The sequence below is a fragment of the Pygocentrus nattereri genome, chromosome 18 (assembly GCF_015220715.1).
Source record: "Pygocentrus nattereri isolate fPygNat1 chromosome 18, fPygNat1.pri, whole genome shotgun sequence".
Lineage (NCBI taxonomy): Eukaryota > Metazoa > Chordata > Actinopteri > Characiformes > Serrasalmidae > Pygocentrus > Pygocentrus nattereri.
This window is the reverse complement of record NC_051228.1, coordinates 31,734,513-31,761,238: the sequence shown is the minus strand read 5'-3', so window position 1 is coordinate 31,761,238 and position 26,726 is coordinate 31,734,513. Positions and strand designations below refer to the sequence as shown.

At 39.1% G+C, this 26,726-nt stretch overlaps 1 protein-coding gene across 2 annotated transcripts; it reads left to right on the top strand.

Moving 5' to 3' along the window:
- Positions 1-199: 199 nt before the first annotated feature.
- vaspa (vasodilator stimulated phosphoprotein a) lies at positions 200-26,392 on the top strand. 2 transcript variants are annotated; one of them, XM_017691302.2, is made up of 14 exons: positions 200-304; positions 620-751; positions 14,424-14,595; positions 18,999-19,164; positions 19,347-19,401; positions 20,542-20,875; positions 22,316-22,443; positions 22,595-22,637; positions 22,759-22,792; positions 22,927-22,969; positions 23,256-23,318; positions 24,953-25,022; positions 25,133-25,190; positions 25,287-26,392. In XM_017691302.2, exons 2-14 carry the CDS (start codon positions 747-749, stop codon positions 25,322-25,324), a joined length of 1,209 nt encoding a protein of 402 aa, XP_017546791.1. In that variant the 5' UTR covers positions 200-304; positions 620-746; the 3' UTR covers positions 25,325-26,392. The 2 variants fall into 2 exon arrangements, with proteins under 2 accessions (XP_017546791.1, XP_017546790.1); XM_017691301.2 differs by lacking the exon at positions 200-304 and having other exon boundaries at positions 350-751.
- The last annotated feature ends 334 nt before the right edge of the window (positions 26,393-26,726 follow it).

Genomic DNA, 26,726 nt, shown 5'->3' with positions numbered 1-26,726 from the left:
TTAGGCTTCAATATGTGGACTTTTTGGACATATTTCATACATACATTTTACATATTTTATCAAACTCTATGTCATAAAAACATCGTTTTTCCATGATACAGGCCCTTTAATGACCCTGGGTTTCTGTTTTAATTGCTGAAGTGTCCACCAGAGGTCAACGTGCTGCCGAAGCTCGGCTCACCTGCGTTTCTCCTCTACTAGTTCATGAGAATAGCAGTATCTAACGCATTTAGCAAAGGTTTTGTGTGGTTTATCTTCCACTTCCAGAGTCAGCTTAACTTTGGAGACCATCTTCTCCAACCAGGTCGGCTGGCCAAAAAAAAAAAAAAAATCACGTGTACATTTTATGCTAATAGTAAATGCTCTGAGATTAGCCTTTCACGAACGAGGCTGTTGGCTTCCTATTCGCCAGCTTCTTGTCTGAATTTTCCCGTTCCACCTTAAATGGTACAGACCCTTTCTAAATGGTCCGTTTAAATAAGAACTAAAACTCCAGCCTGCGTTCTAACCAGAACGTAGAACACCAGTGAAGCGCTGCACGTACAACTGAGTCCTATCACACCGCAGCCCGAGTACCTCAAGCTCTATTTCACGTCGCTCTGCTCTGTTTTCAAACCAGGAAACTGCGGCTTTGCTTTCAACAGCCGGCACAAGCGGATGCCTGTGAGCTCTTCTCCTACGAGCAGATGACTTTAATCCGAACCTGAACCTGATTAAACCTGGAGTGACCAGCTCAACCGGCCAAAATGAGGTAAGGCTGCCCACAATTGGCGAGCTGCGCTTTTCAGAGGGCTGCTTTAAAGCGTGAGCTTCTGAACTATGAGAACAGCTTGTGTGTCGCAACCTCTGCCTACATCGCTTGATACAATCAATGTCAGAAGCCTTTTCCTGGTGGTTAACTACACACTTGAAAAGATGTTTTTTTCAAGGGTTCCATGCTATACTAAAAACATTTAGAGCCATGAGTTCTGTATAGAACCATTTCATGCTTAAATAGCTCTTTGCATGGTGATTCTGTGTAGAACCTTTTTGTAAATGGTTCTATCTGGCACCAGAAAAACGTTCCTCTGTTAAAATGTCAAGCTTGTAGTAGAAGTAGAACACTTGGCTCTAGAACCTTCGAGGAACCGTTTCACCATGCATAGAACCATTTAAGCATGCATGTGGTTCTATATAGAGTCATTGCCTTTACTAAAGAACCCCTAAAGAACCGTCTTTTTAAAGAGAGCACAAGGTTGTTGCTGGACATGAGGTGAATGGAACATACAAAAGTTGCAGCACAGTTTCTGGGCTAAGGTCTGGGTTTTGGTTAGAACGTATGGCTTTGTCATTATTTACACTCAGTATGAGTCACAGACCAAAGCTACGCCTGGAGTGAAAACACTTCTTCCCTTAAGGAACATGTCCTTTGTTCACTGTTCCTGGCTGCTGTACTCTTAAGACGCTCGCTCATGCTCAGTACTCGCAAGTGGAGGCCACGTTTGCTTGTTCATCTACATTAAACCCTTAGTCAGAGGACCAAGGGGTGGGTCTGATGTTATTTATCTATATTATGATAAATAATGTCACATTGTGTTTCAGTATGCTTTTCTGTTCGTGTCGGTACTCAAAGGAAAGTTCAGGCATTTTTTTTATTCTGCTTGATTCAGTTCTTGGGATGTAGGTTGAAGAGAAGTGGTTTGATGTTGAATGACACGCTACATAGAACCTTACTCACTGATTTCTTGATAGGTCTCAGCAGTGGTGATGTCTACAATGCAAATATAACCATTGTATTTACCACCAGTGAACCTACACATGCTTTCTGGGTTTTATATGTAACGTTGATAATGGTAAAATAGTAGAAAAAGTGAAGGAAGTGCTTCTATTTTGGTCCTATTTTGCTGCACAACGCCCTGCATGTATCTCTCTACCACAACCTTATTTTGAAAAGTACATTTTAGGCCAAAACCTTATTTGAAATCTATCACAAAGCAATGCCTCAGGTAAAGTATTCTTAAGCATATCATCTAATGGCTTTCTGTGGTGTAGCTTTTGGATGGCGTTCGTATCATTATGACACTGACAGTTTCTTTGAAATGCAGCATTTCACATCAAAACACTCAGAATGACTTTGTTACATTTTAATGATGGAAAACATTAAAGAAGTGCAGTGCAGTTTGTCAAATGTGACTAAATAAGCATTCATAATTTTTGAAGTATTTTGCAAATGTGACATTAATGCTCCTTTTTTGTCTCTTCGGACTTATGAAACCTCAGAAAGACAAAATATCATGCTGCATGTCATGAAAATGTCGAAGTATTGTGAGGTTATCTTTTTGCCATATTAGAGAATGAAAACGATGCTTTGAGCATGTGTAACCATTTCCTCCACAGTGTTGGGGAAGTGAGTGCACAACAGTTCTCTCCACTGAGGCAGGTGTTAGGGTCCACTTTTCACCTTGTAGTGTTGATGTTCATCAGGGTTCCTGTTAAAATGTCATACATTAACAGTAATGCATGTGTTTCTTTTGTTCATATGTTAATGTTTGGCTTATTTGTATCATTCTCCATTATATTGGACTGGCACCGTGAAGCTTTGAGTGATGTATGCAGATTTGTTTCTTAGCAGCACATAAACAATTAACAGAACCTCTTTTTTGTGGTATCTAAGTCTAGAACACTAGCCACAAGCCGTGGGTTAACACATTAGTCATGTTACAGCGCTATGATAGGAACATAGTTACTAACTGTAGCCCACCTATTGCTATATGTAGTGTGTTTTGTCAATTAAAGTGTATTTGTATTCACATATATTTACACACACTGATGTATATACAGACAGGTGACAGTTTAAAGGAAAAAAAAGAACAAAGTGTCTTGCTAAGGTTCTGGGCTACTGCAAGCAGCCAGAACATGCTTAAAATGCACTACCCAAAAAACCTACACCAGGGGTGCACAACTTCTCCTCCTGGAGGGCCAGTGCAGTTTGGAAGTTCCCCTATTCAGACACACCCACTGAACCTGGCAGGTAACCGGTGAGCAGGTAAATCATCAAGCTGTGCTGGACACTAGCCATCCAGGACTGGAGTTGTGCCTGACCTTTACAAATACATAGAGGGTGCTCAAATGACCCATATTTGAATCAATTTTTTTTATTATTATTATTTAAAGAAAAGGTTTTCATCTTTATCTACTTGGTGAAATAATTTAAGAAGTTGATGAAACACAAATGTTTTAATGTCTCAATCATGTTTATTTGATCACTTCCCATGTACACATACAGTAAAGAAAATTGAAATTCAGTGCTACTTAACCCTTGTGTGGTGATGATTTTATTTTTTTATCAGTACAGCCATAACAATTAATGTATAAATACCAGATGTTTAAAATATCACAGGTTGCCAATGTAGGGTTCTCCTTTAGCAGCTGTAGCCAGTCAGCAGCCTGTCCACGGTATCCACCCTCACACACATACATACATATACAAACCCATACACAGACACACACAATAGCACATAGCAGGGTATTTAGGAGGAGCGCAGAGTGAAGGACCGCACATCCACACTTTTATTCGCTGTGGGTTCACGAAAACACCTCATGTGTAATATGAATGTGTAGGGGGTTTACTGTGTGAAGGCGTTGACAATGTGTTATTTTATCTGTTGTTCACAAAAAATGAGCAAAGGCCAAGGAATCTGAGGGTGAAATGATAATACATTGAAAATGTCATCCTACAGATCCAGTTTTATGAGTTATTTGATGTCTGAAATTCAGTAATTCGATGGTTTAAAGTGAGAGACTCATAAATGTTGTTTGAATCTGAATTGGTCACATCCATTTTTGCGTCAATCATAGAATGTCAAAGAATAAAATAAACAGTGTTGAATCAGATTTCCATAGGATATGAATGGGGGTCATTTTGACCCCCTTTGTGAAGACTAGAGCAAGTTGTACAAAAAATATTCTTTTTTTTTTTTTTCAGAACCTGTGACCAACAAATGTAGAAATTACATTTGTGATGCACAAACTAAAGTTTTGGGGAATACACTATGTATCCAGGAATCAGTTCAGTCCGTCCCCCTTTATGCATTCCAGGGTTAATGGAATTAACCTCAGCATACATTCTATAGATCTCTGGAACTGAAAAGAGATTCTCTCAGTCTGTGTGTTTTTTGTTGATCACGCTAGAAAGCACTGTCTAAGACATCAGTCCAAAATCTCACATACATGTTTGATTGGGTTGAGATCTGGTGTCTGCAAAAGCTGTAGTGTATGATTAACATACTCAACAAACCATTTAGTGACCCCTCGTGCCTTGTAGATGAGGCTGCTAGAAGAGACACTCCTATTAGGATAGAAATACTTAATCCTAGGATAAAGGTGGACAGTCAGAACAAATTTGTAATGATCTGCACTGACCTCTTACCCTCTAAATGGACAAATGGACTTGATCCATGCCAGCAAATTGCCCCTACCCACAACATAACAGAGAGGTTAGTGTCGGAGCATTCAGGCTTGTACTGTTCTCTTGCTGTACGCCACACATGCACTCTGCCACTTTTTATGGAAGATACGTTTTTGCACTACTGAACTCTGAAATGTGCATTTGTCTTTGTAGCAAAGACTTTACGCATGTTATATCCCTGTTATATCCCTTTTTATGTAGTTGTGGATGGATTTTTCTTGGAGACACAGTCTGATCACGTACTGTCTTAGTCTTTGTGACTGTGGCTTCTGTCATCTGTGCCTTAATTTCCCTCTTTTAAAGTCACATAGATCTTTCTTCTTGCCATTTTAAAATTTTAAAAATTTTTAACAACTTTAGCCACATTTGAGCATATATTTAAAAAAAAAATAGCCAGTACATGATTGGTGTACACAGCTGTGAACAGTTGTGTACACACAACTGTAATATTTTTCATTAAAACACAAAATGTATACTAAATTGCAGAAAAGATGTGTTCTTCTGTTGACAGTTTTTTGGGCGACATTTACTTCAAAACAATGGAATCTTAACTGCTCACCATGTGGCCATGAGTGACAGGGATGTAGTCTCAATTCCTGCTCTAAAATGATAGGGGTGTGGCTAAAATAAGGCTTTGCCTACAGACTTGCTTACAAAATTGTTTAATAATGTCTGCATTAGGATGCAAATCTTTCAACTTCACTTTAAAAGAAATCCAAAATATCAAAAAAGAAAGCATAACTTCCACAAGTGTAAATTTAGGGTTTAGGATAACCACCTTCCAATAGAAAATACCCCATAAATGATGTTTTTGTATATATTTTGCTCCTTACCATCACAAATGCCATGGCTTTGAATAGATCATAAGCCAATCTTTGTAAATATCTAAAGGCCATATAAACCCAGGCTAAACGCCCTACTTTGATCACATGTTGCTGTATTGGTATACTTTGCATCTCTTAATCAGAATAAGAACTGATAAGGCACTGAAGAACTGACAGTAACTAACTTTTATTAAACCTTGGACTTTTAGGTCTGAAGAGATAGTTTTAAACATCACCCCAGCCAAACAATATGTGTAGCCTACATAGTGCTAAAACATGAGGTGTGAGTCTACACTTTTCAAGAAAAAGCCTATCTTTTATTTTAGATGCATCGCTTTTGTGGTCTATATATAAATCGTTAGGCTTCTTGCATTTAACCACAGCTAACAAGCTTTGTCACTTTACAGGAAATGTAGAGTAACCTAAGATGTTCATAATAATACAAATATGACCTTCACCCACCATTAGGAAAGCACACAAACTGCTCTGCAACCACCACGCCCACAATAATATCACATTTAAGAAATTATTTTAAATGTAAGCAGTTATTTAGGACACTATAGAAAATGCGAATATGTGATTTAACTAGAATCCGTGGACCTGCTACACTTGCACACAAATGCAAGACTTATGTCTTGCATAGCCAATGTGCAGTGAAACACTGAAGCAATGGATAGGGCAAGATGGAGGCAGATGAGCCGCTTTGGCGACCCCTAAAGGGAGCAGCCGAAGGAAGAAGAAGAAGAAGACACAAAAATGTATCTGTAAGCCACACCAGCAAAGGTGGATGATATACAGTGTGATAAATTATATCATGTTACATCACACTATCCATCCATCCATCCATCCATCCATTATCTTCCGCTTCTCCGGGGTTCGGGGCGCGGGGGCAGCATCCTAAGCAATGAGGCCCAGACCTCCCTTTTCCCAGCCACTTCCACCAGCTCTCCAAGGGGGATTCTGTGGCGCTCCCAGGCCAGCTAGGCAATATAGTCACGCCAGCATGTCCTGGGTCTTCCCCGGGGTCTCCTCCCAGGTGGACTTGCCTGTGACACCTCCCGAGGGAGGCGTCCAGGAGGCATCCTAACCAGATGCCCGAACCACCTCAGCTGGCTCCTCTCGACGTAAGGAAGCAGCGGCTCTACTCAGAGTCCCTCCCGGATGACTGAACTTCTCACCCTATCTCTAAGGGAGAGTCCAGACACGCTGCGGAGGAAACTCATTTCGGCCGCTTGTATTCGCGATCTTATTCTTTCGGTCATTACCCAAAGCTCATGACCATAGGTGAGGGTGGGAACGTAGATTGACAGGTAAATCGAGAGCCTTGCCTTATGGCTCAGCTCTTTCTTTACCACAACAGACCGGTAAAGAGCCCGCATCACTGCTGACCCAGCACCAATCCGCCGGTCAATCTCCCGCTCCCTTGTACCATCACTCAAGAACAAAACGCCGAGATACTTGAACACCTCCACTTGAGGCAAGAGCCTATCCCCGACCCAGATAAGGCTCTTTGCCCTTTTCCGCCTGAGAACCATGGTCTCGGATTTAGAGGTACTGATTCTCATCCCGGCCGCTTCACACTCGGCTGCAAACCGATCCAGCGAAAGCTGAAGTTCGTGGCCTGATGTCCCCAATAGGACCACATCATCTGCAAACAGCAGCGATGTGACCCTGAGGTCACCAAACCGGGTCCCCTGACTGTGCCTAGAAATTCTATCCATAAAAATTATGAATAGAATCGGTGACAAAGGGAAGCCCTGACGGAGTCCAACTCTCACTGGGAACGAGTCTGACTTACTGCCGGCTATGCGAACCAATCTCCAGCTTTGTTTGTACAGGGCCTGAATGGCTCATAGCAAAGAGCCATGTACCCGTACTCCCGAAGCACCTCCCACAGAATACCCTGGGGAACACAGTTGATTGCCTTCTCTAGATCCACAAAACACATGTGGACTGGTTGGACAAACTTCCATGAACCCTCCAGAATCCTGGAGAGGGTGAAGAGTTGGTCCAGTGTTCCACGACCAGGGCGGAACTGCACTGCTCCTCCTGGATCCGAGGTTCGACTATAAGCCGGACTCTCTTCTCCAATACCCCTGCATAGACCTTACCAGGGAGGCTGAGGAGTGTGATTCCCCTGTAGTTAGAGCACACCCTCCAGTCCCCTTTTTTTAAAAAGAGGCACCACCACCCCAGTCTGCCCAGTCTTTTTCTTATGTTTGAGAGAGGAAGTTCTTTTCACATGAACGAGTCACCATTCAGTTCCCAATTTTACTGCCTTTGACTTTCAGCTCTGTACTCCTTCACTTTAATTGTAAACCTCTTACCAACCCTTTCAGACCTTCTTATTAAACCTGCTACTCTAACAGGAGTATAATTCTTCCGAAGTCTTTTAAAAAATAGATTTTATGTTTAAAATGTTTGAAAATGTATTATATTCTAATATGCTGCCTAAAGAGGTGGAAGAGTCATCATGTATACTAATCGAAATTAGAACAGTCCACCAACCAATAGCATTCAGCCGACAATGGTGATAGGGTCAGAAATTGGCAGTAAATGAAGGGCTTGAGGATGGCAGGACTGATAAAGACATGTACACTGGAAAAAGATGTATATGATGCATGCTTGATTTTTAACAAGTCTGTTTCAACAAATCAATCTGAATCTCTTATCAATACATATCTGACTATCTGATTGTATTTGTTGTTGTGCTGTGGAAACAGCATTATTTTGCCTTTCTTTATGAATGTAAATGTATTAAATTAAAATACAAACACTTCTAATGTTTACTGTTGCTTTATAGTGTTCAGTAACAGCTAAATGAAGTAAGGCTGTTTTCCCGTTGTACATCGCTTTCAAGAGAAAGACCTCACATTGAAAAATAACTGACAAGAACAGGAACCAACAGATTTACAGATAAACTTACAGTTTTAGGTCTAGTTTATTTTCAGAGATAGATGGAACTAGAATAATAACCACCGTGATACGTGATTTAATTATCTTTGTGGTCAGTTTATGCCACTTGGAAGTGACTAATTTGGCTAGCTAGCTGCCTTAATTGCTGTTTATAGCTAGCTCAACTCATTGGCTTATATGAAGGGATATACTGCTCTGTTCTGAGTGCAGTCACTCACAGAGAGGTATTGAGTGAAGAAAAGCCAACATTTTCTATATTTTTGCATCATGTGCATAAATATGAGCATAAACATACCGTGAAAGCTAGCATAAATGCTACTAGCGTTACCTTTAGCTTCCTAACTAGCTCCTAACTAGGTGACACCATAGTGAACTCTTTACAGAGTAATAATTCTGAAAAGGTCAATTGTTACACCAGCATAGCGTTCTAGTTTACACGCTTGTGCACTTTTTGGTCGTGTAGTAGCGTAAAGACATTGTTAAATTGTTGCTTTAACTGCAGGTTTTCCCAGAGGTCCTCATAAGCAGATACCAAAAACCATAGAACTGGAAACCTTTGGTTCAGGGTCAATGGCAAAAATAACAGTCCAGATTTCTGATGCCAAAGGCTCTAGTACTTTGCGCAGTAGAGGAACACCCTGAATGAACAGGTAGAACATTTTACCAGTGTGAATTTGAGAGAACATTGTAGAACATTGTGCATTTGGAAGAACATTCCAGACACACTAAATGTGTGTATGACACACTAACTAAACATTTCTGTTTGTGTTTATTGGTGTTTTTTTGGTCTAGCTGTTTTGACATGACCCTAAAACCTTTGCTAGATGTGGAACTCTTTCTTTAAGCCTTTTATTACAAATTTTAGCCCAGTTCTAACAGTTTAGGCATACTCCTTTTAACTAATCACGGCCGTACGCAGGAAGGAGAAGACAATGGTAGAAACGTGATTGAGAAAAACACACTTTACAGATTGGCCTACAAGTAAGAGCAGTCTTCTCTACAGCCTTATATAGACATGCATGTGTGTGCGTGTGTTTGAACAGTGTCTGTGAACCGCAGTTTCCTACTCTGTCTTACTGTAGTCACTGAGACTGAACCAGCCATCATCGTACGTCCACACCAGGAGAGCTTTTCAATATAGTTCACTTTTATGCAGACAAAAGAGGAACTCCTGTATACTGCAGGAAGCCGACGGAAAGCTTCGGTGTTTCTCTATTTTTACGCGTCTTTTTTTTACTCTGTACAAGATCTCATGTACTAATCTCACCTCTTTTTCTGTGATAGAACTTCCTCATGATTAATGTCTCATATCCTCTTTCAGCTCGACTAATAGTGCTTCAGTGGTCAGTAACCCAGCGCCCAAAGATATGCCCACTGCAGAGTTTAACTCTAGCTCTAATCCATTTGATTATTGTCCAGACCAATTAGAGAAATGTCCTTGTGGGTGTTTTGATGCATTAAGGTATTCATGTAATCTGATTAAGCAACTTATTAGTATAAAAAACACAGGCCAGTCTTTAACAGTGTCACATTATTGGTTCTGCAATTTCCCTTTACCATATTGCAAGGTGTATCGCAATTGCAGTATAAAGCAATAGAGTCACAATATAATTGCAGTAATAATGCTTTGTCCATATTGTGAAGACCTAGAGATGAAATCTGCAGAATGGGAGCTTCTAACCAGAGGTTTAGGTGGCTTTACATGGTAAAGCTTTTCTGCAACTTACTTGCTTGAAATTGCCTTGTACTAAATTTTACTGGGATTGCATAATATAAAACCTATTGCAATGCATTTAAAACTTGTTTGATACTCACTCGGAACAGTTGCAACCATCGTAACGTAGGCTGCTATGTGATGTCACATTATGCCATTTTAACAGATCGATTTTAATCGACATATCACGATCAAGACAGTTAAACATATGTTACACACTGAGATGACTAAGGAGGTGGCATGTCATTTTAGCTTTTAATCAAGTTTTTTGTTAAGAAATGCAAATTTAACCAACAAAACTGCATTAAGTACTGCTAAAAACATTTATTTAAATGTTAACACATTTTGACATGTCTAAATTCATAATTTACTAGTAGGAGATATATTTTAACATGTATAATTTCTCACTAGTAGCTTTCTCACTAGTGCCTTTCCCCAGTCCATTGTTATGAGGAACAATTACTAGTATAAATGAATTCAGCATGTTAAAATTCTTGTTTTATGTTTATATTTTACTTGATATCTTGCTAGTGTAAAGTGTTACATTTGTAATCTCAGTTCTTACGTTATGATACACTGATACACAGCACTTTAAAGCATGAGCTTAGCAAAGTGTAAACAGTGTTCCGTGCTTGCTGGCAACTGTTTAGCTTAACTATGTAGATTTAACATAGTAGCTGCTGGGAAGTAACTAAAGTTTTGAGGAGGACCATGCCTGAAGCTCCTCCTCCTTCCTATCTAACATTCTATAATTTTCCATCTCTAACTTTTCTGTTTCCTGTGACAAAGCTTTCACACTCCAAAACCTCCCAGTCTTTTCCCTGTTCTTCAGTCCCACCTTTCTTCAAGGGGGGGGGATTCAACATCCTGGCTTAAGCAGAAGTTACCCAGAACTACAGCCCAAGTTCTCAGAGTTCTCTCCGGTCCTACACTCACACAGTTTCGTCTTGAACTACAACCATAAAATGAAGAAAAAAAAATGAATAAAATTATACATTACAAGCCACTGATCTTGCTGACTAGTGAAATAATTGAATGAGTTGTATGAGATTTGATTGTTTTTTAATTTGCTTCATGCTTTGCAATCGTGCTTCACGCACATGCATGAAAAAATGTAGAAAGCAGCTTTAAATGGTCTTGTCCAATGGAGCACTTATCATGTACTTTTTGCAAAATTAAATGGTTAAGATGCAAACAAAGTCACTCAATGTTTTGTTGTGAAATGCTCTGTTCTAGAGAAACTCACATGTTCGCAGTGGTGGTGATAGTAACCAGACCTATGGAGCCTTTAAAGCCTCAAAGCTCCCTCACAGAAAGTTCTTACATGGCAAAGTAACACGTATGCTGTCCAATACCTGAAATAAAGGTTTACAATAGTTTTGGATTAAATTAAAAAAAAAATGCATAATTTTGCATTATATTTTATAAATTAATTTTTGTAACCCAATCAGGTGGAGAGGTACATGCAGGGTGTTGTAAGGCAAAGTAGTCTCCTGAGAAAGCACATTCTTTCTGATTCATCACTGTTTTGCAATTACCAACGTTAAATATAAAAACTCAGAAGAAATGCACACAGCATTTTATATAGCAAATAAATTGGCTGTATGTGTGTTGGAGTCATTGTAACTCCTGTTTCCACCAGAAAACAGAGTCAGTATATTTCTCTGCAATGCACCATTTCACATGAAAACTTGTGAAAATGGGTGGAATGGCCATTTAAGTGTGAGTGTGTTGATTGAAGTTATCAGGTTATTCCTTATTAGGTAGTTCTGTTTTCAGTTCACAATCAGAGTGCCATGTCAGCGGAAGTCAGTGTGTGCAATATTGCAGTTGAGACAATTGCAGAGGAAGAGGGAAAGGTGCTCCCACATCCTCCCTACTCAATGTCTTCTGTGTGTGTGTGAGAAGTTGCCGTGTGCAGTATGTTTTTCTCAGTGTGTCTTTTGATGTGAGTGTCAGAGAACAGTTTGTGATTTGTCCTGCTGGTGTGTTGACTCTGCTAGTGGTATGCTCTGTGCTGTATTTTTGAGGCCTGTGGCTCATAGTTACATGTGATAATGTCCTTCCTGTTTCAGTTGATTGCAAAATAGCTGTTGGATACCTGTTTTACTCCAGAATCCTTTCTATAGAAACAGCACTATGCATACCAGAGGTGCACAGTCCAGACCTATTGTTAACCATTACATTACTGCCATGTTATTAACTGTTATCAAGTCTTTAAATAGTAAGAAAGCATTGGTAATTTTTTGTCGGTATTGTGCAGTCCAGTCTTCAAAGTGTGAAACCTTTATGCCTTAATATAATCTGTTTGTCCTGTATTGTTAGGATGTGCTGTATAAACCATAAATGCTGTGATGTCATATAGTTGCACTGGTCTAACACTGTGTTTGGAATAACAATTTATCCTGTATGTTGCACACTCCTCTTTACAGTAGCATACAGTACAGTATTTAGTATTCAACAAAAGCTATACCCTGTACTACAAGGAACGAGTGTGACTAGCCTGAAAACAAAAGGGGCCGAGCCAATGAAACCATCTCAAAACCAGCCCCATGTTCCTTGGCCCACCAATCTCTATTAAGTAGCCATTTCTAGCCACTTTTCAGCTCTTTTGCAACATATGTGGATATATTTTGGTCAAAGATCTGCTTGCAAGTTCTCCAAACCCACCAACTGCCTTGCACTAAATTTTACTGGGATTGCATAATATAAAGCCTCCTGCAGTGCATTTGAAACTTGTTTAATATTCATCCAGAACAGTTGCAACCATCGTAACGTAGGCTGCTATGTGATGTCACATTATGCCATTTTAACAGATCGATTTTAATCGACACATCACGATCAAGACAGTTAAACATATGTAACACACTGAGATGGCTAAGAAGGAGGTGGCAAGTCATTTTAGCTTTTAGCAAGTTTTTTGTTATAAGAAATGCAAATTTAACAAACAGCTGCATTAAGTACTGCTAAAAACATTTACATTAAATGTTGACACATTTCACCATCAAACTCATAAAAATGTTGGCCTTGAATTTGTCTGTGTGGTAAACCTGTGTGGTTTCCAGAGACCTACATGTGCTAAAAGGCCAGGTCATTTCATTGTATTACATTTGTTGTATGTAATATGAGCTAGTTTGAATAATAAGCAGTGTGACTCCACACAAACCTGAAAAGCCAATGCTTTGTGGATTGGCCAACTTTAAGTTACTGTTTTAGCAACAATATTTATACAGCAAGACCAGCACAGTGTACTGACGGCAGTTCAGAAGGACAGTTACCTTTCATTTCTTTTATGTGTGCATTCCAGGATATTAAATTGTCACCCCAGGCAGTATATTGAGATTTGGCTGCATTTTGGAGTATTTGGCCAGAGCAGTATGTCATTCCGTGTCATTGGGGTACTGGAGAAATTCCTAGTGGTCACAAACTGCATACTACTTCCTTTTTTTTGGGAACAATCAGTGTAGGTTATTTTATACAACATATTTTAATAATTTTGGTTCTGTGCAAGTACTTTTTTTTTTTTTGTTTGTTTGTGTGTTTGTTTGTCAGGGTACAAATAATGTAATTGTACCCTCAAAGGTACAGCAGTGGTTGTAGGGTCCAGTTATAAGTATGTCTGTTTAACCTAATGTTTAAAAACAGAACATTAAAATAAAAGCCTGGAGATGAGACGGGGTGTGTGGAATAGAGATTTATTATAAAAAAAACACCAAGGTATTCTTAAATATAATTCAGTATTTAAACTCTATAACAAGTAGTATTTAATGGCAAATAAAACATTGTAATTTATGAGTGGACAATATGGCAGAAAATTACTTTGTGATAGTTTGACCATTTCTTAATACACAGTGTGTTTCACAATTTTGTTTTGCTGAACTTTGAGTTGTAGTGCCAAATTTAAACAATACTACCGAAAAGTTATTTTCAAATGTTTCGTTCATTGCACTGCACTAAATCCAATTAAACAGGGCTAATTATGCTGTCTTTGTCATTAAATATGCAGTTGATCAGTGTTTAAGTACTAATTATGTATGTGATGTGCTCAGAAAATGCCACAGAATTATTTGAGTGATGCCATAAAAGAACCTCTTTGGGTTCCCTGAATTACATTGATGCACAAATCCTAAAGACTGTCCCTAAAGACTGGTTCTCTAAAGAACCTTCCTTTGAAAGGTTATTTAAAGTCCCAGAAGAGGTTCTTCTATTGCACTCCACCAACTCTGTTTGGCACTGTTATTTTGTTAAGTAGCAATTAATCTGTAAAAAGTGGCTCGTCAGATCTACTTAAAAAATGACTTCATTACTAGTTTTATTCAACCTGAATAAATACTTTAAATGAATGATTCAAAGTAATTTTTTGAGTTGAATAAAACTAGTTCAATTGCTTGTTACCACATGAAGTAATGTTTACGTACATCTGATGAGCTGCTTTTTACAGCGTAGACTAGCATGATTTAGAATGTTAATGTACGCTAAGCGTGATTGTGTAAATCCTCGGCTTTGTCTCCTCTGTGTTCAGCGAGGTGAGTATGTGCCAGGCTCGTGCCACCGTCATGATGTATGATGACGCCGGGAAGCGCTGGGTGCCCGCCGGCTCTGGAGCTCAGGCCGTCAGCAGAGTGCACATCTACCAAAACCCCAACAACAACAGCTTCAGAGTGGTGGGCCGCAAACTGCAAGCCGACCAGCAGGTACATCACAATGCTCACAAACAGACTTCAAGACGTACGCTGTCCATCAAAGATCTGACACCTTTTTTTTTTTAAATGTTTCAACGCAAGTGACCATGTTTCCTTTGTTGGTTTGCAATAATGTGCTAATAACAGGTTTATTTTTAGGACAACAAGACAAGCATAGTAAATCATTGCTGTCATAGCTCAGTAAATTATTGTAGATCTTTAAAATAGTACCTTTTATAGGAGGAGGGAAAAGGTCTGTGTTATTCCAAGTAATTTTGAACAAGACCAGCTGGTGTTTTCCTAAAAAAAAAACTCACAGAAATTAGGAAAAGGTAGTTGAGACATAGGACATGATGGCAACAGCATATTTTTTTACATTAACTTCATAGGAACAGTCAAGTACACCTAAAAAAACGGTTTGTGTGAAGTGTTTTTTTTTTTTTTTTTGGTGAACGTTAATAATTCCATGAGATTGATGATAAACTGACATGCTAATTTTAAATTTTTTCCGTGTCAGGGTAAGAACACTCCTCCTTAGTTTCAGTTACAATATCTGAGAAGTCTAACCCCATTGTTCTAAAGTTGTAGTATAGGTGGATATGAGTGTATTTCACTGGCCATCGTGCTCCCTGTTATCACAGTTAGCCTATTGTTTGACAGTAAAAACTGTGTTTTGTGTGATGGGATGGATGCAGTGTGTTATGCTTAACAGGCCGTTAAAGAAAACAACAAATTATTAATCTTGCATAAACTCTTTTTTTTTTTTTAACACAAGTGTTTGAACTTAGCTCCCCTGAAGTCATGGTGTCACTTCCTCTTCATCTTTCCATTTAAAGCAACAGTATGTTGCCTTTATAGCTAGGGGTGAAAAGCAAAACTCAAGGACACAGATAAACTGTTATTATTTCTTAAAATTAGTGTTTGTATATTAAAGTAATATGCAGTGTTTAAATAGAAAGAGATATACAGTAGAGGATGGTCATTTTTTTTGTTGAGGGAGAACTCAAAATGCCTAAATTCATAATAAAATCATAAACATCCCTTTTTCACTTATATATATTTTTTTAAATATTTAAGCTTGAAAAACAAGTATTTGCAGATTTGTGTTGTAGATGCTGTTGATCAAAATGACACTCTTTTCATGCAACAACTCGCATACTTTTTAAAAATTGTTATTATGATTATTATTGTTATGATCGTTTGTGTTTCGTCCCCTTCCCTGTGTGGATGAATCTGATGATTGTGAGCACATTGGAAGAGTATTCACAGAGAACTCAGTCAAAACTTGGTGACAGATGTGTCTTCTGAAGATAAGTGAATCCTCTACTGTTGGCAAATGTTCTTGAGTATAATGTTGATTTGATGTGGTCTGAAAAACTGTAAATACCGGCCCGACACCTCCTGACTTTTTTAATGACTATTCCAGTCATCACAGGGTGACTTACAGCTGTGCACATACGCCACAGTCCTAACTTATGCTACTTTTTCCAAGTTTAACAGAAAGAATGCACAGAGTTAGGATATTGCAAAATAACAAATGAAATGCTCATTCACTAAGACTGTTATTTATTTATTTTATGCATTGTAATCTGTCATTAAGCATGTTTTGTGGGTGATGGGCTGAGGTGGCCTGTAGTTTATCAGAAGATAAGCTTTTAACTTTTGTATAGAGTAATTCAGTAAAAGACACTACTAGAGTGATAATAGATTGATGGGCCTGCTGTACCGTGACTTCTGCTTCAGAATAATATCAGTGCACTTTATGCAAAACAATCAACTTCCAGGCAAAATTGATCCACAAGCCTCTTTTAATAAGGACGAGTTTGAAGTTGTCTTTCGTCCGTCTGGCATTTGCATGACTGCAGGGCTTCTCAGAAAGGGCAGACGGTTTCACTGCCTTTTTCAGTGGTCAGTCTTGGTATGTAGGCATGTACGGAAAGCTAGCCATTTTAGAGAAGAGTGTTAAGTGTGCAGGGCTGTTAGTACCAGCTGCGCTCGACAGTGTGTGCTCTGGGGGAAAAAGAAAGGTGTATGAGCGTGGGAAATTGAGGAGTTGGATGGTGTCTTAGTGGTTTAGTCTGATCATTGTCAGTCTCACAGCTCACTGTCTGCAGCTGACTTCCTGCGTGTGTATGTGAGTGCGACATGACTCTTGACACGCTCTGCTGCCCACTGCTGACTGCCACCAACAACAGATTCTTCAAAGTGAGCATTTTCCGACCACATTTACAGCTCTAATCACAGACAATATGAACATCTCAGTCTGTAGATCCTACCAGTACCACAAGAAGAGAACTGGACTCTGCTGCACAATATGGACAAAATGCTAGCCTTGCTCACATAATGTGATTGTGATATGCCTCCCAAGATATTAAAAACACATTGCTTAAGCCATATTGTGACATGGCTAAAGATAAGCACCCACAGAAACATTGATCTGGAGCTGTGATTGGTCAAGATGCACAGAGTAAGAAGTGTTGCAATTGTTTACAGGCCTCATTTGATTATTGGGGCCTTTTGTTGTATTAATAGTAAACAAAGCCAACATAGAGGTCCTTATTTACAAATAATATATTGTGCAGATCAAATTTGCAATTAACTTCAGACAGAATGAAACTTAGACTACAGCCCCATCACAGGTGAAAGTATAGCAATCGAAAGCTGCTGCATTTGGAACTTCTCTAGTTTCAATTCTCACCCTGCTGAGCCTGTGATGCCTGCTGTTTTATTTTATGCCACGATTAAAGAAACAATGCATACCGATAAGAGCTTTATATTTAAATACTTAGTCACCCCCTGAACTACTAACACAGCAAAATCAGTGGCTTGCTGCTTTACAGCTTGAATTCCGGTTTACGCAGTGGTATTTAACTACTGAGAGGGTGGAGCAGAGATACCAGTCACACTTCGGTCCATGTCTCAGGCTGTTATTTTCGTTGAGCCCTTCATTTAGATACTGAAACTGTTTGCCAAAGACACACAGAAAGGTCTCATTTCTTAACAGCATTCGGGACTGTCCAAAAGTCATTCTTTTCATTTCTGGTCAGAATACTGTTGGTGTTCTCAGAGCAATGGACTGACCAAGCAAGTCCAGACCTCAACATCACTGAATTTGTTTGGGATTCTGTGGATTGTGAGAATCAGAAAATGCAACCGATGTCTAAGGCTGAACTTTGGAGGTGTGGAAAAATGGCCCTGCAGATTTCTTTGAAAAACTGAAAGCAAGTCTCCTGAAAAGAATGTAAGGTGTAAGGCAAAGGGTGGACACATTAAACACTGAAAAAATCGATATGTAGTTGTTGAGGATGCTGTGGATTTTTGTATTAAAGATATGTTTACTGCTTTTCCTCACTCATTGAAGAACGAAGAACTATTACTTAATGGCCATTTTGTCTTGATATTAATGACAAATAAATGAGCGAGTGGTCTCTGACTTTCCTCAGAAATGATCCTCTGTCAGAGGCCCTGAGGTCTATTTCTCTCCTGATCATTCATTATGCATCACATCCATAATAACCATTTTCCAACAGATCCCTCACAACCCCAGAGTTGTATTATTTATAATTCTACAATCTCAAAAGATCAAAATGATTTATTTCAAATAACATATCAGTGCATGGATTTTTAATAAAAATATTGCATGGCAAGGAATCTACATACCTTTATTTGATGCATAAATATGACGGTTATTGTGCTCTAAAAAGATTTAGAGGTTAATGTCTTAGATGCTACTGGGCAAAGTGACATGCTTTCGGAGAATTAACTTGTTTGAGACACCAGATGTCATGTAAACAAACTATGTTGTCATGTTTTATTCAAAAATTCAAATGAATTTTTATATGGGGGCTTGATAGTTTTTTTTTGGTGTTGTTGACAACAATAGGGTCCATAAGAATATGAGATCCTAGACATGCCACAGTCTTTGCTTTCTTATTTGAAGGGAAAAATAGGATGTCGCTTACTTCCCTGATGTTATGTAACATGCCAGCTGGAGTCCAGCACATTAATAGCTGAATAACGGATAACAATAAAACTGATATTTAAAGGAATTATATGATATATTACATCCATTACATCACAATATGCTTTTATTAGTTCTTAAACCATTCCAAATGCATTAGAGAGTGTAATTAGTCTTGTTTTGATTTTTATTCATGTTTGACATCCAATTGCTGTTTTTAACTTATCAAACCTCAGAAAAAAACTACATTTTTGAGAATGTCGTGAAGTATATCACCCATCCCTAATTAAGCCGTAGAGTTTTAGTATGGAGCTCTAAATGGTAAAGCTTGGTGACACACATGGTACAGACACACAGTAGGGCAGAGACTTACTTACTGTAGTGGATTTTTATTAATTAAGGAAATTGGAAGTAGGAAGACATTAACTCCACTGAATGCTTTGTCCTTTTCTAGGTTGTCATTAATTGCCCACTCATGAGGGGTATAAAATACAATCAAGCCACTCCAAACTTCCACCAGTGGCGCGATGCAAGGCAGGTCTGGGGCCTAAATTTCAGCAGTAAGGATGAAGCTATGCAGTTTGCCAACACCATGATGTATGCACTGGATGTTCTCAGTGGTGAGAAAAACAACACAACATAAATCAACAAAAACAACAACTACATAAATCATAGCCTTGTTTTTTATTCTCCTGACAGTTTTATTAGTTTGGAACAGTTATATGTAATTCATATGGTACTGATTGTTTTTGAGTGGTGGTTTGTATGTCAGAGACTTGATGGGTTATCATTTCTTTTATAGGTGCAGCCCCCCCTCGACCTGCGCAGAATGGTCCAAGCTTTGAAGAGCAGCAGAGGTATCCTTGCATTCAGTGACACGACTCCTAAACAGAATATGTTCAACGTGTACAACCATTACATTGTCATATTTCAGTGTTACAGGACCATTTTCAAATCTCTAAGCAAGTACATTTTCAAAATTCATTATTTATAAGCAAATCTTTAAAAAATAAAAAAATCCAGTAGAAGTATTTAGACCCACCTTTTGCTGCAATAACAGCTTTAAGGCGCCCTATCATACAGGCCAGTTGCATGCCAAGCTCTTGATATCGTTGACTGGTGCACCCTCATGAGTCCCCTTCTTGCTTTAATGCTGATGTTTGAGAATGGCCTTATCTATGCAGTGCCTAGTTGGTATATTGCCGCTTCCATTTCCTCACAATACATCAAACAGCACTCACAGGGATATCCACACTTAGATATTGTTTGGCAGTCTCTTCCTTTCTCGTAAATGCCTTTAACTTTACCCCGAATGCTCTTAGGCTTCACTTTCTCAGTTTTTCTTCAGAACCAATCTCTGATCAGTGGTATGAATACTAATGCAGTCTTTTATCCAGAAAAGGTGACCTATTTTAATGATTCACAAGTAGAGGCCAGTTGTAAGCCAGTTGTGTCATCATTAGAGCAATGTCTGTCAACTTGGAGCTTCCACAGTACAGGGGTAGAATACTTCTGCAGTTTTTTTCAGTTAGTGAATTTTGAAATATTTTCTTACATCTTGTATCACTTTATTTAATTTTGAGAGTTTGTCTTTAAAAATAAAATATGACAACACAAAATATCAAATTGTCATTTGTAGTCCAGATGAACTTGATGACTTTTAAGGGAGTTGAATACTTTTGCAAGACAATGTATGTAAATGAGCTCCACTCTGATTGGCTTCCCTGTGTTGCACCTCATTCAAAAAGCAGTCCAGGCTAAAATATGCTAGGCTCAAAAATATCACTTGTTGTGACTTGAGCTTGAATGAGTTACTTGGATGATGTGAGTGCATTTGTGGGTATTTTTAAATAGGGTATTTTTGTTCTAATAGTATATAAATATTATCGTTTTCAAAAAAAGCAAGATAAAAGCAAGTTTTTGTTTGGTATGAGCCCTTTAAGAACTGAACTCAGACTTACACTTTAATCTACAAAGCTTTTCTGTTTCCTCGACAGGCTGCAGGAGCAGCAGGAGAGAGAGAGACAGGAGCGAGAGAGGCAAGAGCAAGAGCGGCTGGAGAGACAGAGACAGGCTGCTGCTCCTCCAGCAGCACCTCCTGCTCCTCCTCCGTGTCCAGCCTCAGCTCCCCCTCCTCCTGGAGTTCCTCCTCCACCTGGCCCACCACCTCCTCCTGGACCTCCCCCAGCTCCCCCACCACCGCCCTCTGGTGGTGCTCCACCTGCCCCACCACCACCACCCTCAGGAGGAGGAGGAGGTGGTGGTGGTGGTGGTGGAGATGGAGGACTGGCTTCAGCTCTTGCTGGGGCTAAACTCCGCAAAGTGTCTAAGGTAAAGGAGAATGGACCACATTCCTGTTTATTGCAGTTGCGTCCCCTGAGTAGTGTGTCTACAGAGAATCACTGGTGGTATATATTCTGTATACAGCTGTGTGCAAAAGTTTGGAGAACCCTTTACAAATAACGTATTTTATTGATTTTTGAAGTGAAAAGAAGTAAACACAGCCTCTGCAGCAAACCATTGAAAAAATGTTTTTCTGTAAATTCTAGTGCAGAAAAGCTTTTATTATTTACAGAGTTTCAAAACAATGAACTCATTGGGTCTTAACTAACTCAGGACTGGTTCAACAAGGCAAAGTCATTAGGACCGATTAGAGTGTAATAAATCATCTGACTCTTCAAAAATTGTGCTAACACTCAACAAGCATAGGCCAAACTAAGCAGCTGGACGAGGATCTGAAAATGAAGCTAATTGATGCCTACAGAGCAAGAGAAGGCTATAAAATGATATCACTTCCCGTTCGTAATTTCCACTGTACAAAATGACAGTAAATGGCAGAATTGTGGAAAACCAAGAAAACGCTCAAATAGAACTGTTGATATGCTGGAAAGAAAGGCAAAGCAAAACCCCCAGCAGAGTTCAGCTGACATTGAAATGGTGGTGCACCTTTTTTACAAACATAATCTGCATAGAATAGTCATAAGAAGGAAACCTTACGTGCTCCCTCATCAAAAACTTGAATGTCTGCAAAGCAACATCTAGATAAGCCAGATGCATTTTGGAAGCAAGTGAAAATGTAAATCTTCTGCCACAGTCATCAAAGGTATGTTTGGAGAGAAAAAAAGAGCATCATTTGATGAAAAGAACACCTTGCCAGCTGTTAAGCATGGGAGTGGCACAGGAAGCACTGCACAGGAAGCACTGCACAGGTAGATGGAAGAATAGATTCCATTAAATATCAGCAAATGCAGGAAATACTTAATAAAGTATTAACTGGATTGGTCTTGAAGTTAATTGAGTATAAAATGTCTGTTTATTAACAATTACAGAAACCTGGTTTGCTGCAGATGTTTTGTTTTACTTCCTTCACTTCAGAAATCAACAGAATGTGTGATTTGGCAGGGGTACCCAAACTTTTACATACAACTGTATGTTCTGTTACTCATTCACACTAGTTCCACTGTATGTTTTAATGGGGGACGTGAGTTGTAATGTTGGCGAGCATGTTGGATTGGGAGTAATGCAAGTATGTTAAAGTGATGTTTTGGCTAAAAATCTAATTTAAATGATTTTCTCCTCACCTCAGCTGTAGTTAATTAGCTAAGACATGCTTGGTGCCTGAACCTTTCCCTTTTGTTTTGCCCTTGAGCAATGAGGCTAATTGTGTACACTAGTATTTTTTTTTTTTTTTGCATATGATGTTTAACACTGGAGTGATGTAAATAAATGTCACAGTTTGAGTTAATTAACTTTACTCTCTCATGCATGTAGGATGAGAGCGGAGGTCCTGCTCCTGCAGCAAAAGAAAGCAGCCAGAGCTCAGGAGGAGGAGGAGGAGGAGGAGGCGGCGGTGGTGGAGGAGGGCTGATGGGAGAGATGAGTGCCCTTCTCGCAAAAAGGTTATTACATATTACATCGTTTCGCTTATATCTCCTCATATGTCTGCATTAAGTTCCACCAGATTTATAGCAGATTAAATCAGTTGTAAAATGAAAATTTTAATTTTCAAAAATGAAAAGTTTCTGGGGTTTTTGTGCTTTTCTGTTACAGACGTAAAGCAACAGACAAGCCAGTGGTGAAGAAAGAAGAAAATGTAATTTTGTTTTAAAATCTTTACACAAATACCCCTTTCAAAGCTCAATACATAGTCCAGCCAGATATTTCCATAATGCATAGTGATATAAGGAAATTAATGAGTTTCGTTTTGTTTGCAGGACGATTCAGCATCATCAGACACCAAATCAGAAGGTCAGAGTTCTGAGCAGACTGAAAAAACCATCAGCCTGCATCTTCCTTTGCAGACACATTATCAATGTTGTATTGTGCTCTTTTTTTTATTTTCTTGCCTTATAATATCTGATTTTGTCTATTCCAAAACCTAGAACCCATCAAAAAGCCATGGGAGAAGTCTGGTACCATTCCACGGTAAAGTCCACAGGCATATTTTTCCATCTCCTGGGGACTATTTCCCTGCTATTTCCCTACTCGGAGAAAATGCAATTAGTAGTTACAGTAAGAGAGTGGATTGATCCATGCCATCTTACTTAAGGGGAAATTCCAGAGTATACAACAGTTAAACAGAACTTTGTTTTCATTTTCAGGACATGATAGGCCTGCATTCAATTTGTTTGGAATATCTCACATAAGACAGAAGAGAGATAATTACAGTTTACTACATGAATTAGAATTAAAGGTCTGTTATTCCTTGCAGAAGCAATTCCGCTCCTAAGGGTGTTGAGAAGAGTCCTACTTTGGCACCTGCTTCACTGAACAGGTAGTTAGTTCTGCTTCTGCAGTTGTAGTGTGTGTGTGTGTGTGTGTGTGTGTGTGTGTGTGTGTGTGTGTGTGTGTGTGTGTGTGTGTGTGTGTGTGTGTGTGTGTGTGTGCTTATGTCTGTATGTGTGTCTGTTTGCACAATCTAGCTAAACGTTGACTCTTTCTTTCTTCATTCACTTGGTGAGCTTCAGTATCAACCACTTCCTCTAATTCTGTCTCTTGGAAATACAGCACAGGCTTAATTTGTTATTTTGAATCCAGACCCGTTTGAATTCCGATGACCAATAAGTCTTAATCCAGAGGGCAAAACAAAGGAGTTCTTTGCTCGGTTTATCTAATCACTTACTGCCTTAGATTCTTTGGTTGTGCTTTATATGCACCTGTGGTCTTGGGGCCTGTCTTACAAAGCACAGTGTAAAAAGAAATGAGGTTTTAGCTTAGAGTTAGTTACTGTTGCTATCCTCAGAGAAAACAAATCACACTTTATCTTTTTGATATCTATGTAGAGTTACTCAAATAAGCAATAACACAGGGGCAGTAGCGTTACTTTTACACAGTGTTACTTTTTACATGTGATTTTTTTTTTTGTTCCTTCTTTTAAAGGAAGCTGCTCGACTCCTCAAGCTTCATACAATTGGCCGTTAATCATACAAACATCATGCTTTTGTGTGCATGCGCACAAGGATTGATCACAGCCTGAGTTGTTTGAGAGCCAGGCCCCTGGGGCTGGGTTATCAGCAAAGATTCAAATCAAACTTACCCCAAATGTAGCCAAACAGTCCAGACATGGTGTCTAAAGGTTTCTACTTTAGTTTTAAACTGAAGATATGTGGCTAATGTATCTAACAAGAATACTTAGTCAAGCGTCTGGACAAACTGCATCCCCTTATCATCGTATACTTATGCTACTATTGATTTTTGGTGAATTATCACTTTGTGTCATTTAATTCATGGCTTGTAGCTGGCGGAAATCGGAGATGAGACAAGCACAGACTTCAGAGTTTCTGGATTGATTTCTTGTCTACGAACATCCTGCTTCAGAATGTGCCATCAGAGCCAGTTTAAAAGAGGCCACTTTCTGTTTCTCCTGCTGAATGAAACGCATGACTGCAGTGCCAGAGGGTGGCTGCAGTCAAGTTCTCAATGAATTTTTGTGGGACCTTGCCTTAATTTTTTGGAAAGTAAATGGATGTACACCATTTATAAAAAAAAAAAAACAAAACAAAACTTAACAGCATCTTTTCTTTTTTCTGACACTAACATTACTGCTGCTGAGTCCTGAAGGGTTGGTGAGCTGATGAGCTCTTCGGCTGAGTGAAGCTGTTTGTGCTTATTGACTTAATCAATGTACATGAGACACTGTTATAAAGTCCTATAACTTCAGTTAAAAAGTGCTCAAAAATATTAGAGGTGTTGAACTAGTGTGTGCTGTTCTGTGTTCTGAAATTTAGTGTATATTTCTATGTAAAATACATTTTATTTCATTTTGGACTTGCTTGGGTGCACCCTTTAGCGTCTGACAAACCCGGAAGGCGTTAGTGAGTGGCAGTTAACCTCGCTGCACGTTCTCTGATGCTATATGAAAAGAGATTAAATGACCTCCATTCACCTCCCTTCACTTCACTTCCTCAGACAAAGGCCAGGCAGCAGCACGAGTGACACAGGCTCCAAAGAGAGCATTGATATGGAGAAATTAAAACAGGTCAGCGACTACTGTTCATATTAATCATAGACAAGACATGGTGGTGCCTTATTTTCTTTACTTGGACAGATTAGTGGCTACAGATGCTCATTTTGTGTGTGTGATTGCAGGAAATCCTGGAGGAGGTCCGCAAAGAACTCCAGAAAGTGAAGGATGAAATTATTGGAGGTCAGTCGTTTCACTCGGAGGTAACCTTTTTGACTCTGATTCACAAAACCACTAGAGCAGGGCTTTAACTTGCTTTCTTGGATCTCTCCCCCACAGCCTTCATCGAGGAGCTTCAAAAGAGAGGCTCTCCCTAGTGGCACCGCTCATGCTTTGCAAAGGAAAAGGCAGAAGCATTGTCCAACCTCGGAAGAGACCTGCACAAACCAAAAATTGAGTTGAGCTTGTTACTGATGTGTCTGCCAAACCAAACAGTGTCGCACATGCTATGCGGCATTTTCTTGTTTTCTGCACCTCATCAGCGTGATGTCTGTGAATCTCCCCTTCTTTAATGTTCTTGAATGCTTTCACCCCATTTTCTGTCTCTAGTTTCCTCATAAGTTTTATTTTTTCTATGATTTACATCTAATGCCTCTGTAATGAAGCCATGTTCTCTACAACCACTTGACTGAAATGTGAGGAAAGGAGCACTTAAGGTGTTACTCTGCAGTCTTAAACCTCACCTATTATTACTCAATTGAATACTTAACATACTACTCCAGCTAGCACATTTAAAATACCACATTATTTATTATGAATCCACCTTTTATTTCACCAGTATTCTGTGTGTTTTTGTTGAAATACTTTTCCTGGTGAAAAGTTTATGCATGTGGTGGTGAACTGTAGGTTTAAATGTCTCCTAATCCAGTTTTTCCTCAGGGATCTGCGGATGCTAGTTTATGCATCGTTTGTACATTTATAGGCTACATTTCACTTTTACCTTTATCAGTGCCCATCATGGTTACTGCTCAGGCTATTGTTATTTTGTCTGTCTGCACTTTTGTGCCCTTATTTTCACTCAACTGCTTTTCAAATGCAAAATTGTCATAACAATAGGTTTAGCAAAAGTGGTTTGTAAATATTGCCATTCGGTAAAATGGTCAGTGATGCTGTGCCTGAGAGTGTTAGTTTGCCCCAGAGGTGTCAGAAAACATTTATTACTTACATGGAGCCCTAAAATACAACCACTATTTGTGCCAGTCTTGGGTCTGTTTGTTCTTTCTCACCATCCAGACTAACCTGGTATTTGTTCTTAGACAAGTTGAAAATGTTGTCTACAGTTCTGTTGCATATTACATGGTTTTTATTGCTTTATAAACAGATGCAATTGAAGTGAAATTTTACACAAAATAAAATTCATTGGGTATACGGAATTGGCCAATTGATTTCTGCGTGTTGATGACTTCTTGAATCCTGGACTTACTTTTTTCCTGAGCTCTGACTGGATGTTTGAATCTTATTATGTGATTAGCCACTCGATTGTCTAGTTAAGGTATGCACAGCTCTAGTTTTGGAGAGCCAATATCCAGGATAATTTGGTGATTTACCTGCACAAACGAAGCAGATTACATTTAGTTAGGTTTACAGACAAAGACAAAGGTCGACCAGACCTGTGCCAGACCTGGACTGGAATTGTGCACCTGTTGGTCGTCTTCTTTCCGGTTCTCTTGTTGCCCAGTTGTTCTCTGCAGTCTGTGATTGGCACCTCGAATTCTGGAA